A 14,181-nucleotide genomic window follows, 5' to 3' on the forward strand; every position below is an offset into this window, starting at 1 on the left:
TCATAGACTGCTGCATCTTTATTAATGAGCTGTGCAAGACCCAAGCTGTCTTTGCTGGAGGCTAGTTCCCATCTCTCTCTGTATTGGATAACCACTGAGAAAATTGAGAGCTGGCTCTGTGTGTTTTAACAGTAAGTGTGTGTGTGTGGTAAACACACAGTGGTTCCTCAATGCTTTGTAGTATCTACATGATAGACTTTTACATTTTTTGATAACCACATGGCATTATGTTCACAGTATATTACCATCTTCCTCATGACACAGCCCCCAAATCACAAGGATTAAGCTGCTTACAAGTACTCTTTATTGTAAGATCAAGAAATAGGAATGATAACCATCAAATACAAGAGATTCAGGATAATTTGTTGCTGCTGCTATGGACTTTTAATGCTTTTAGAAATATTTAAACCAAAGAATTACATTGTAAATGTAAAAGAACAGTATCTTTGTCAAATCAAGCTCTGAAAGATACTCAAATTAGTATTAAAATCAAGGTTGTCTCATCAACTTTTATCTCAGTATTTGTGCATGTGCGTTACCCCATCACGTGATAGACACCATACTGTGTGTTTCAAGGCACACCAACCTCCTATGCTATTCTGATTTTAGCCCCTTCAGTTGGCATAGTTTCTACAATACTGCAAAATTGCAGAATATTCTGTGTTGGAAGGGACACACAAGGATCATTGGGTCCAACTTTTAAATGAACGGCCCATAATGGGATCAAACCCACAACCTTGGCATTATTAGCACCATGGTCTAACCAATATCCATTTTGTGGAGTGGGAAATAAGGCAGAGAGGAAGGCTGTCGCTCTGATGACACTGCCTGTTGTAGAAAGCCTAAATACTGAGGTGCATAGTATTTTGTGTTTTGCGTTTTTATAGCATTTTATTTTTTCAGGATGTATATCTTGGTGTTTACATGTGTTTATCAGTGTTCAACATCACTACACATCTCGCTTGCAGTGTCTCTTGTCAGACAGATAAAGAGCATTTGGTTGCACTTAGGAAAGTGGTTTAAGTGACAAGTTCAGAAAGACCTAGGAGCACTAAATAAATGTAGGGATCTAGAGCTACCCATGTGCTAGCAATGATACCGAGCTTTCTCATCCAAAAGTTCCCTCCGTCACTTATGGCTTCCAGTGTCTGCCCTAAATAAAGTCAAAGTCTTGAAGTGAATAGACCTCCCTATGCATAGTTGTGTTCCACTAACCCTTGAGCTCTTCTGTACCTCTAAGGAGTCAGGGAACAGGGGGAAAAATAGCATTTGATCACACAGTTAAATCCAAAATCCTTGTCTGTAGGAACAAGGAAGTAGTGTAGGACTTAATTCCGACTTTTCCTAATATTCACACCTTCACAGTCTTACAGGGTTGATGTCTTTTCAGTGTAGCTCTCAAGGAGTATCAACATATTCTTAAGAAATACAAAGCAAAATAATTTATCATTAGGAACATTTACTGATCTCCATATTGGATCATGGGCAAGGTCTAGTCCTCCAGCGGCATAGCACATAATTTCTGTGATTAGAAATGTATGAATGACTAGGCAAAACCTTTTAAATATTTTGAAAATCACAATGAAAAAGCTATCAATCCCAGATAGGTATCCAAGATGAATTTTATTTTAATTTGTTTAAGCTTAGCAAAGTTAAAAGTTACCCGAGACAGATCCCATTTTGAGCAATCCTAATGACCGTCTTCCCTGGTAATCCTAAGTGACAATTCTAAATATTTCAGACAGACCAGGGGACCTGGCAAAACTGCTGTGCTGGTGGCTGGCCATCAGAGCTGAGTAATCCCCAGTATACTTGGCAGTGCACCAAGCTGGATGCTGACTGCAGGGCAGAAAGAAAAGAAGCTGTTTGAAGCCTTAGAGACAAGAACTTCAGCATAGAGGATAATCCTGTTGGATGTCCAGGCATTCACTCTCAAAGTACATAGCTGTGGAGAGCAAAAGCTGAGCAAATGCAGCCTGCTGGTCTTGCTGCTCAGATTTCCAAGTCCATCTTCAGGATAGGAACATATCAAAAATTAAACATGTCATGAATATTAATTCATTCTCAGGAAACCTTTGTTGTTATTTTGTCCTTCAGGTGGCTGCATAACAGGGAACAAAATTAGCTAACTTTTTAAGAAGATACAGAAATGTCAGGCTGTGGCAATCCTAGCAAGCAACAGTATGATGAATATATACCAGTACATTTTTGTGTACACTCCTTAGGCCTGATCCTAGGAACATGTGTAAATAGCGTGACGTGTAAGTCACTATCTTAGACCGGATTCCACTTGCGTAAGGGCTGAAGGATACACCCTGTAAATACAGTTTGTTTGTAGAAGAATGTGTAACTTTGAGAACTTGATGTAGGAAGTTATGACCATTAAAATCTTGATGGTGGCTATCCAGTAATCCATGTCTACTTATGTAAAAGAAACCTCATATTTTGAAGTTAAAGTATGATATATGAACATGCTTGTACAGTGTTCTGTTATTACCATTAGTATATGAGTAATCATGTACGTAGAGTCTCTGGTTAACATGCTTGTGTTTTGGGTTTTTTTCCAGAACTTTGTGCTGTCCTTTGGAAAGGAGACATTACAGACAACGGCAGTTACTCCACAGTTTCAGAAAAATACGGATTATGTGGACTTTATCCATTTAAACATTTTAGAAAAGAAAGTTCTTAACAATTCTGAGGTTTCAGTTCAATATTTATGTTCTAAGCCTTGTATTGTCAATTTGGAAGCAGTAGCTTCCTCTGAGTTCAGGACTGGTGTACCAGTGTATAGAAGGAGATGGAAGGATGAGAAGAACCTTTATGTTAGCAGAACTCGACAAGTACACTTGAAATTTCCAAGCATCATGGTTTACAGGGATGATTATATCATCAGAAACTCAATAATAGTGCACAGTGTGATATTGTACGCATGGATTAGTCACAAATCAGCTAGCGACCATGAGGATGAGCAGAATGAAGACTACCAGGCTGCAGTTGCCAAGAATTACACATTTTTAGAGGCAGTTCCACCTTTTGAACGGCCATATAAGGACCACAAAGTTTGTCTTCAGTGGGGTGCCGACTATTTGTGGATGCTTCAGGCAAATAGGATACCTCAGTGCCCTCATGAAAGTGGTAGGTGCAATGTCTTTTTTTTTTCCCCCCAGGAAAACTAATGGGACACAATTAACATCTCTGGTAAGCTGTTGAAAAGGGCCTACTGGTAGTAAATAGTAAATGTTACATACAGTGGTTTACTCGGGAAACATTGCTGAACATGTAATCTTCATAACTGTGAGGTTAGAGTTGCAAGTTGCTGAAGCTGTCCTGCTCTTCAGATTGTTTCATCACAGCCAGACTGGAGGTTGGTAGCAGCCTGGCCCTCTATTTTCTAAGCATATTCAAACAACTTTAGTCAAAACCCACCAGTATCAGTGGACATCATTGCTTTACCTTCAGAGAGACTTTTTCAGTCCCTTACTGCATTATTTCAGAGTCAATTCTGCAGTTCATGCACACATAATTCTCAAATAGGTAGTCTTCTGCTTAAGATGACAGCCTCACACTTGTAAGTTTATTTTAAAGTCTTTGTAGTAAATGAAACTTTATAGCACCTCTTTTTTTTTTCCCTAGAATCATTATGAGCAAGCATTTTAGGGAAAAAACCAGTTTTAAATAAAAAATGGTGTCCTGCCAACTGTATAGATTACTGAAACAACTTTGCTCTTTAGAGTTTTGAGTTCTGATTTTTATTTCTGCCTATCTCTAGCTTTACACCTGCTGACAATTTTTTTTGCCCTCAATTCATATTCAAAGCAGAACCTAAAAAGCCCATTTGTCTCTAAATGGTTCTCTCCTGGAAAACCCCATCACTGTATTTATGTCATTTATTTTCACTACACTGGCATGTAAATGCTGTGAAGAAGAAGAGGGAACATCTTGCTTCCTTTAGGGGCTTTCTAAAATACTTGTTGGGGACAGCATGTGATAGCTGACAACACTGTGAAAAATCTTATTATCTGTATTATCTATTTCTATTACAGATGAAATCAATATAATAGACAATAGGAGGAAATAATACTCAATTTTGTTTCTTAAAATAAGATTGTAACAATCTTATTAACAATCTTGAGGGTTTTTTTGTTTTGGTTTTTGAGTTTCTCTAGGCAAACTGATGATATGTCATGGCCTTGAAGATTTTTCCCCTGCTTCTTAGGAGGGGCAGATTTATCAGTTTTATTACAGGATTGTCCATATCAGTTAAGAACAGAATTGGTATCTATGCATACATATAATATAGAGGTGCAAAAGGAGAGCAAGTCCAAGAAATGTGGAGTAATGTCACATAGGCATAACCACAGATAGGATGAGATTTAAGTGAATATCATAAATTAAGACTCCTTGTTTACTTACTGGTTCTTTAAGTATCTTAGATTTAAATAAGTCTGTTCTTTCCCTGATTCTAATTCCATCTGGAAACTGGCTTAATTTCATTTTTCATGGGTTATTTGGTCCAAGGCCAAATAAGAGCAAGTGAACTTATGTTTAAGGACTTGTTGAGAGTTTGTGTAAATTTTTAATCTGTTGTGTGATTTAAATGTTGACTGTGTGAGTATGAGCTAATTAATTAGTTATCAATGCTTTCTGTCTGTCAGATTAAGAAAGATTGTATTTTACAGATGGTGTCCAGATTCTTGAATTTATATATGCTTCCAGTGGGGAAAAAACAGGAATTGTGAAGAAATTTGAACAGTTTGAAAACAGAGAACTTGAGACAGTCAGGCAACATCAGATTGATTATCCCATGTAAGTATAGGCAAGAAATTGAATGGGGCTGTACTTGGTTACTGAAAGCTATAGAATGTACTCAAACTCTTGGGCAATACCACAAATTAAAGGAATACTGGCTACTAACTTGAGAAAAGGTGCAAAAGGAACCTAGTTAGCACTTCCTTCTGATTTCAGTTTTGGACAGGCTTAAACTGAATCTCAGAAATACTTACAGGACGTGTTAGTGCAGTGCTGTCTAAGAGATGCCACTAGCGGGTGTAACTGAATGGGTTAGGTACAGCTGGGCGGGTGAATTAGCTGTTACCTGCTGTTGTGATCAGACTGCTGTCTCATGGCTAACTAGCCTGGGGTTTTCTGCATTACAAACAGGTCTGCATTTATAACTTGGTCTGTTTGCAGGCCAAGAGCAGAGTAGGGTTTCTTGCAAGGGCAAGCAGTGTGGAGCAGCTTTATCCTTATAAATTCACACTCTGGTTTATTTTGCAGCTGACATGCCCTTATTGACAGAATCCTCTGCCTAGATAAGTCTTCCAGTTTGAGCTCGCTCCGTTTCCTTCTACCATTGCTGTGTAAGCTCTCCTGTTTAGGGGAGTACAACCCCTTAGCCCCTGCACACTGCTCAGTTACAAAGGAATCGCTCTCCTAAGGTCATCTTGCTCTACTCTTGACCGCCTTCCCAAAACTGTCACAACTCTTCAGTCATATTTTGCAACTTTAGAGGAAAATAGATATGTAAATATACCTGCCTTCCACCAGGTGCTCTTACCCTGGCAACATTATTACAGAAGTAGGAAATGATTGCAGGAACTGGAACTTGCCTGCTGGTTTGCATTTGGCCTGTGGGTACAAGAAGAGTGCCAAAGAGGACTTGCCAGAGAGCACAGGTTGCATGCAAATTACTAGCTCTCAAACCATAACTGAAGCCGTAAGTACAGAGCAATTTTTAGCTCCTGGTCTCTTCAGGATGGGTGACAGATGCTGCCCTTTGCTCACCAGCACAGTTGCATTCTGCTTCCGCCACTGAGGCCAGTGTAGAGTATATGGCATGAATTTATGCAGCTTTTTACCTGCTCCACGTAGTTCTTGCTTTCACGTGATGTCTTCAGGGTGTGTTGTGTTGTGTTGTGTTGTATGACAACCTGGGGTAGTTCTGTTAGGAAGAGAGTTTTTCTTCATTTCTGTGTACATGAGCAGTGCTTCCCCACTGCACAAAAGGTCGACAGAAGCAGATGGATCTAACTGACGTTCCTTGTTTGGCTTCAGTCAGGGATTTGTAAAGAAAGAGAGCCAGAGATAGATAGCTCATTTGAAGTGGCTACCAGTGGAGAGCCTGCAGCAAGGACAGGCTGGGACTGTAAGAGACTACTCACACTGTTTGGCATTCTGCAGCAATGGGGATGTGAAGTGAATCAGCATTGTCCCCAGCTCTGTCCCAAGAAATGTGTCCAGAGCAGATATGGTCTTAGACCTGCAATAAAGAATTAAATTAAGACTGCGGAATTTGAGTTTGATGTATTGGCAGAGATGAAAGATGAAAAGAGCAATATATAAGCATGAGCACATGAAAAGTATTTCTGGAAACACAGAAGCACAGTTTGCCTGTAGGTCCTGTGATTGTGATTTACAAACCTTTCTGCCTCACCCATGTACCATCTCTGAAGGAAATTGCGTTATTAGCTATTCAAGGCATAGCTTGCATTAGGGAAAACTTAATCACCCTTTCATTTTTTTTTAAAGCAGGAGAACAGGTGTTAGTGTTAGGCTTTCAGACCTACATTGGTTTAGTTTAGGAAAAGATACAAGGTACTTAAGCAACTTCTTGAGAGAAAAGCGAGGCAAGCTAACCCAGTTCTAAAGGATTATAAACAAATATTGACCATTTTTATTAATTACTGAAATGCAATAGCTGAATATCTCCTTCTAAAAGTCACTAAAAAAAGTGAACTATTTCATCTGATTCTATAATAATTATAATGCTTTGCTGAATTGTACATTATAGGTATGATTTTCAAAGTCATTCAGCATTGACCTAACTGCCATGGCAATGTTATAGCAATAAGTGATCAAATTTCTGTTAAGAGCACGGAAGCAGTCTGGCACAGAGGAACTCCTTAAAATCAGATATTGTGGTGTAAATTCTGCTTTTAGTGCCTCAACCAGCTTGGAACAGAAATTTCTAAGTACACAGTGTTTTGGTGTATTTGGTTTTTTATTTTGCACTGCTCCGTAGTTTCCAGAGGCTCCACCTTTGTTTATCCTGTGATATCTTTGTGACAGCTATTCATACCTATCTGTACTGTCCCAAGGTTGGATTCATTTTTAACTGCTTCTCCTGAGCACATTTGCACAGTTCACTTTTAGTATAGAAGACCCAGCTTACCATTTCTACTGGCTTCAACAATCAAGATGACAAGACCATGCATCTGGGGATTTGGTACTGTAGTCTATATGTGGGAGTTTGGTTCCAATTTGTCTCGGTTGTGTTTTCAGTTCCTTGTTAATAGGAGATCTGGAAGTAGCTCTGACCCAGCATTCTGGAATTGATTCAGATAATGCTTCCTTACTCACTTCTCCTGTTGTTACCACAAAAGTCTGTGGTTAGAGATCAAAGATCCAAGAGTCTTTAAGTGTGGTTGTTCTGAAGGTTTTCACTGCAGAGGATGTGTTCTATTCTGAGGATAACATGTGTGAAACGTGTTTGCTAAATTAAAGTGAAATACATGCTTTTCAAATTATGTGGAGAGATTTCACATTAGGAGTGGATTTTTTGTTTGTTTTTGCTCATGCAGGTTCACCGTTTCAATCTGGCTGTATCTACTCCATCACTGTGAAAAGGATCTGTGTGGTATACTCTACTTTATTGATTCAAAAGAAATGTATGGTACTCCTGCTGTATTTCTAAATGAGGAAGGTAAGGGGTATTATTAATGGCTTTCAGAAGAGGTCTAATACAGTCTTTATAGATCTGTGCCTAGGAATAACATTTATGAAAATATATTATCAGACCTAGTTTGTGAAATTGATCTCTTACAAAATGCTTCTTTTTGACTATAGTGTCTCAGTAGGAAAGCAGCTACTAAACAAACGGGAAAACTGAGAAATTGTTGCATAGCATCGAGGCTTGGTTTCAGGAAATGTCTGCTTTGTCAGGAGAATAGCCTGAATCTTACAGGCCAGGAACATACACTGGGATTAAACAGTCTTACCTCAATTTTTTTATTATGAAGTGTTATTTTAAATTGATCTTAATTCCTATATACATACAACATGAAATTTTTTGATAATTTGGAGTAGGGTCAGAAGAAGTCAAAATCATTCAAGGTCTTGCCTACATTGCAATGTTCAAGACTCAGTCTGCTTCCCTGATCTAGAGGAAAGTTAAGAGGCAGCACTGTTTCAGTCTTGCAACAGTTGCAGTAGGAGTCTCTTCTTGTCAGAAGACAGCTGGGAGCTGGCTGGCGGGCTCACGGATGAAATAAGCATGCGGAGTTTTAAAAGAGCTCACCTGGCTTTCTCATAATACATTTTTTTCCTCCTTCTTTGCAAGTTTGACAACTGACCTCTTCCTCTCTGTTATTTTTGCCATTTTCATTTCCTCTGTCTTGTAGCCAGTTTTGATAACTTACCCATTATAAACTGGATGCTTTTCTTCGAAGAACAAAAAAAAAGGGACATTATCAGCTTGATATGAGGTTTGCTTGGAGATGTTTTAGGGCCAGTTTTATTCTCAGTGTTAGACTAGATTATCCTAACAGCCTGTTCTGGTCTTAAGAGCTCAGACCATGAGAGCAGCTTCTACAGGTCCAAGAAGTGGAAGATACAGTCATCTTGTGCTAGATCATTGCAGTCATGTGCCACCAGTTGAGTGCTGAGTGGATGCCATTGTCTACTGTTCCCTTTTGCTAGTTACCACAAGTCACTGATGCTTTCTGATGTTTGAGATCAACTGTGGTAGCCTCCCTTTTTTTCTTAGGTTTAGTCTGTTTAACCCTCAGAGAGTTTGTTTTCAGTCTGTGGTTTCATGTGGAAGCCTGAGCATCAGCATCTGAGATACATAACTTATATGTGGAGCACTTTCTGTAGGACTCTGTGAGAGCTGATGTGTGGTTTGGTGAGTGTCCAGATTTCTGTTGGTGATGAAGAGAATGAAGAGGACAGAATCACTGTGAACAGTACATTAGTATATCCATTCTTGCCGTTAATGTTTCTCTGGTGTTTATTTCCTTTTTCTTCCTTTCTTGCTGTCAGGTTATGTGCATATTCAGATGCATCTCGTGAGAGGAGATGACCTTGCAGTGAAAACTAGCTTCAGTCTTCCTCTGAAGCAGTGGTTTCGACTAGATCTCTCCTTTAAGGGTGGACAGGTATGCTTGCTACTGAATTACAGGATCATGGCTGAGATTTGTATAATTTTATTATGCCTCTGACAAACTCATTAATAGCTGAGGCTGAGAGAAATACTGTAAGTTGTACATGCTCACATAGCAGAAGAATGAAAAGTCTTAAACTAGAAGATGTGAGGGGATATTCAGACTGTCTGGCTTTGAGAAATCAACTTTGATTGACTGAGTTGGATTGAGTGCACCCTCAGCAAGTCTCCTAATGACACCAAGCTGTGTGGTGTAGTCGAGATGCTGAAGGGAAGGGATGCATGGACCTGGACAAGCTTGAGAGGTGGGCCCATATGAACGTTGTGATTTTCAACAAGTCCAAGTGCAAGGTGTTGCACCTGGGTCAGGGGAATCCCAAGCACAACTACAGACTGGGCAGAGAGTATATTGAGAACACCCTTGGGGAGAAGGACTTTGGACTGTGGATTGACAAGAATCATTGAATCATTAGGGCTGAAAAAGACCTCATAGCTTATCAGCTCCAACCTTTCACCAAACACCACCATATCAGCTAAAACCATAGTATTGAGTGCCACATCCAGTTGTTTCTTGAACAGTTCCTGGGAGGGTGACTCCACCACTTCCATGGGCAGCCTGTTCCAGTGCTTGACAACCCATTCAGTGAAGAAATATTTCCTAACATCCAATCTAAACCTCTCCTGGAGCAACTTGATGCTGTAATAAATGTACCCTGTAACATGTATTGTATTATAATTAATATTTTGTGCTCTTTTAGATAGAAGTAAGCAGTGTTGGGAAGAATTTGAAAAGATATCATCATCAGTCTTTTACGTAAGCAGCATTTTCCCCTTTGTATGTATGTGTGTATGTTGAGATACAGAGAATGGGAGAAGGAGAGCCCAAGTTTGTAACTGAGATTCCAAGTTTCAAAATGTCTGTGGTCTTCTTCCACACTATGCTTTCAAAACCAGTTTGCTTTACTGTGCTTACATTAAGCACAAGCTGAATATATTTGTTCATGCCGTGAGTTAGCATGGTGCATGATCTAGTACTACAGTCTGATCACCCTCACTAAGAAGTGATTGGCAGTTCTGTGGCATAAGGATCAGTCTTCAAATGAACTTTTGGCCTTACTGAAGTCTAGTTTTACTGTTGCTTTGAGAGAGCTAGTATTTCACCAGAAAAGTTGTTACCTTCTTTGCTTAGTTAGACAGCAAAATTGCTACCAAAGTATTCTTGCTCTGTCCTGTATTCTAAGCAACTGAATAATTTTTTTTAAATGAACCTTTAGTTGTTCTCTCACTATAATTTAAGATGATCTCTTTCTTGTGCAAATAATAAAAAGATGCCACTGTTAATAAGAGAACTACATAACAGTGAACTGCATTGCAGACTTCAGGGTTGTTCCTTCTCTACTATGCTTTAAAAACCAGAAATTGATAAGTTGCAGATAATAACTCTAGGAGACTGATGGCTTAAATTTTCTTATGCTGATTTTAGAAAAGTGAAAGGGAAAGGTGGAACTGAAATAATTGAGGTTGAGTAATGATGCAAAAAATATCAGAAGACACAGGTCAGAAAAATAAAACACTCTGGTGGTTTACTATGTTTGTAGACAAGGGATTTGTTAAATTTACTCCAAAATTTATCCCACTAAATTGCAGAGTAGATTTTGAGAATAAACAGATGAGAAAAGAAAGACACTGGCAATGAGCTTAAGACTGTCAGTTGCAGAAATTCTGAGATACTAATTTCTCTTTTCTCTTTTGCAGTACCTTAGATAGTCAGCTAACTTCTCTTTGACGTTCTCAAGTTTCAGGGAAGATTTCTATTATGATGACACTGCTGGATACTTTGTTCTTGGAGGCAGTGGGTATGTAAATGGTATTGAAGCGTTCTTTGGACCTGTGAAATACTATCGTCTCAATGTGCTGGAAACAGAGCAGGTAAGCAAAAGCACTACTTGGAATTACTTAAATATTAGCAGCCAGCTATGGCTCTATTTTCTTTTTTTACAGATGGAGTTCTCATCAAGTGATAAACTAGCTATGAAGAACAGTAGTATCTGGGAACATATGTAATATAGAATATGATAATCTTCTGTTGAAATCTAGCAATATTAGTTACCATTTCAAATGCTAAAATACAATACTTTGGGGAGTGTGTACAGCAGTGCTTGTAAATCTGTATTTAACAAGGACTTATTTTCAGTATTGCTTTGTTCCCAGGGTTTCTGATACATTGTTGGACACATTTGATTAATCTGTTTTGTTTTTTTCCAGTTTTGGAAATTCATCTGTGATTTTTGGATTTTGCTGGCTGTTTAAATCCACAGTAGTCTATTGTGGCCAGCATCAGGTTGTCTGACATACCAATATGATGTGCCAGATAAGCTGATTGTAGTGAACAATCTGTTTCCTTTTGTTATTTGTGTACAATGTATCTTTCTATCTGAGCATACACAACAACAGATACTGGGGATGCCATTTAATCCATAATTTGCCATTTTATAGATTTCTAATCCTCTTCATGACAAAGACACAGTGGAACAAATTGAACTTTACTACGAGAGATGTATGGACATTCAAGAAATCGTTTATGACTACAGATATATTGTAAGGCAAGGCGAAAAAACACACAGAAGTTGTAAGTGTTGATCTATGATGTGAATTTTAAACTGTCATCTTTGGAGACCTGTTTTCTTTCTTTTAATAATCTGGGCATTGATCATCAATAGTAAACTTAAATTCAGCCATAACAAGGAAGAAATACAATATGAAGAGTGTAACAGGTAGCTAGAACTGGGGTTTTGTCCCTGCAAGTACTTTTGTGTCATGGAATGAAAATTTAAATCATCTTGCTATGTCTTCTCTAATTAGACAGGCGCATAAAGAGACAATGAAATACTTTCAAGGTTTCATGTATGCTATACAATTGTCTTTCTTCCATTTAATTTTCAAAATCACCCTAGAGGCAAATGGGTGGGTTTTGCTAGAATGTTTCTGCCACAGTTGCCTAACATTCAGTAATTAACAGGTTTCTACCAAAGTGTCCAGTTTGGTGAAAGAAGAATGACATAGCTTAAATGTATGCTAAAAACTAGCTTACATTTCTAATTAGAATTTGATTGCATGCATTGTGACCAGAGTATGAAAGAAATCTAAATGTATTTGTAAGTATCTCTGCTAGCTGTGGGAGTTTTAAGTGCTGTGGGAGTTTTTAGTACTGCTCTGTGTTAAGGGTGTGCTCATCTTGTCAATGAATTTTTAGTTTACTAGAAACATCTTTTTTTCTGTCAGAAACTTGTTTTCAAGACCAAAAAGTCAGCTTTCATGTCTTAAATATGTTGTTTTCTCTAGGTTACTATGAAAACTATTATTTGGAGCTGATGCACAAATATGGAGAAAAATCCAAATGTGATGCTTTCAAGTGGGGAAAAGAGCTCAGGGAAAAGTACCACACTTTGTTCAAACTGTTACAAGAGATAGATTTCAGTAGTCCAGATGGTAATCATGTTTCTTTTTTTTTTTTTTTGATTGTTCTTAAATAACTCAACAATATTTGTTGTGTAGTTTAGTATCCTTTGAGTTAAGTTCATGTGTTACACATTTATTTTTCATATTAGCTGACTTAATAAAGGAGTGTTATGTGGCTTATATGTTGCAATATGCTGCAGATGAAAGGATGGCTTATTAGGTAGCAGGAATCATAGAAATATCCTTATGTCTGTAGTGGTTACTTACTTTGAGATGTTCTTTTGGATTTTTATTCACTCTTCATATTCAATAATACCTCGTGTCTCTAGGAATTTTGTTTGTCTGCAGTGAGAATACTATTCAGCATGAGAAATAACAGAATCTGTCTGAGTCCCATTATATAAAGGTGGGGAAATTGGTTCCTAATTTTAACTCCTGCAATAACTGTGTGTCCTATATTTTATTTTTAGTGTTAGAAGATGGAAGTGATACAGTTGTAGAGGTTGGCCAGAGGATATTTGAGAAGGTTGTGAAAGGTCTGTCCAGCGCCAATGGCCTCAGCAATCTGGGCTCCTCTGTCCCTCTCCTGGTGGATTCCAGTTGTTGTGGATACCATAAGGCTTCCTATTTCCTTGCAGTTATATTTGAAACAGGGCTCGGTGTGTCTGTGGATCGTGTAAAGGTACTATGTTAAATATGTTCAGTTATGTCTGTGAAATTAATTACTTTTAAAGGCAGTTAAGAAATGAGATGATCAAGTGAATTATAAAAAGTGAAATGGCCTTCAGATCCAGGTGATGGTTGAAGGGCTATAATAAAGCTACTAATAAATACCTTGATGGCAGTGATATCTTTATGAAGGCCTGATGGTGGGAATCTTTGTCATGCTCAAGCAGAACAAGGAAATCAATGATTTGGTGAAGACCTAAAAATTCTGGTAAAGTGAACAGCATAGAAAGTACTGCTTTTCCTAGTCACTGTGGAGCTAGGATGAGTAAGAGCCCTTGAGTCACCCACAGTCATTTGAAGACAGGTAGGAAAAAATCTTGGCTCAGGCAAATTTAAAGTGGAAAGGTTGCACAGTACAGTCAGGAAAGAAGTCTGATTTTAGAGTGTGCAAAAATGTGACACTGAGTATATTATGGGCAAATGAGCAAGGGTAACCAAAGCAGAACATTTTTCTTTTGTAAAAAAGTGGCTGTGCTTCAGCTGAGTGACTGCAGAGTCTGAGAACTCTTGACCTCTTAGCCAGGTTGCAAATAACTGAAATGTTTCAATGTGGTCCTGTTGCAAGGTCAAGTAAAGGGTAGATGTTTATATGTCAGGGGAAGAAGGCAACACTAAAATTGCCAGCAGATATTTAGTTGTGATATAATAGTATAATATAAAACACTCATTAAGAATAGCAGATCTGTCTGTTGCGGTTCCAGGACGCTAAATCAGAAGAACTCCTGACAGGCCGATTGGAGACCAAGCTCACCTGCAGTTCTTCAAAAACAAGAAACTTTAGACAGGAACCTTTTTTATACCCTAATTATAGACTATACCTAGTGCTAATTATG

The 14,181-nt window shown here is 38.3% G+C and overlaps 1 protein-coding gene across 4 annotated transcripts in view; it reads left to right on the forward strand.

Moving 5' to 3' along the window:
• SEL1L3 (SEL1L family member 3) overlaps positions 1-14,181 on the forward strand; it is a 34,361-nt gene that overhangs the window by 1,790 nt on the left and 18,390 nt on the right. For 2 of the 4 annotated variants that reach the window (XM_085059215.1, XM_085059218.1), the window contains exons 2-10: positions 2,568-3,135; positions 4,680-4,806; positions 7,581-7,702; positions 9,040-9,155; positions 9,919-9,974; positions 10,957-11,089; positions 11,657-11,789; positions 12,503-12,649; positions 13,090-13,301. In XM_085059215.1, the coding sequence (XP_084915341.1) occupies positions 2,568-3,135; positions 4,680-4,806; positions 7,581-7,702; positions 9,040-9,155; positions 9,919-9,974; positions 10,957-11,089; positions 11,657-11,789; positions 12,503-12,649; positions 13,090-13,301 (1,614 nt within the window). The remainder of the gene's footprint in view (positions 1-2,567; positions 3,136-4,679; positions 4,807-7,580; positions 7,703-9,039; positions 9,156-9,918; positions 9,975-10,956; positions 11,090-11,656; positions 11,790-12,502; positions 12,650-13,089; positions 13,302-14,181) is intronic. The other 2 variants (XM_085059216.1, XM_085059217.1) reach the window with 2 other exon arrangements.

Source organism: Lichenostomus cassidix, chromosome 4 (genome assembly GCF_008360975.1).
Source record: "Lichenostomus cassidix isolate B80296 chromosome 4, HeHo_3.0, whole genome shotgun sequence".
Lineage (NCBI taxonomy): Eukaryota > Metazoa > Chordata > Aves > Passeriformes > Meliphagidae > Lichenostomus > Lichenostomus cassidix.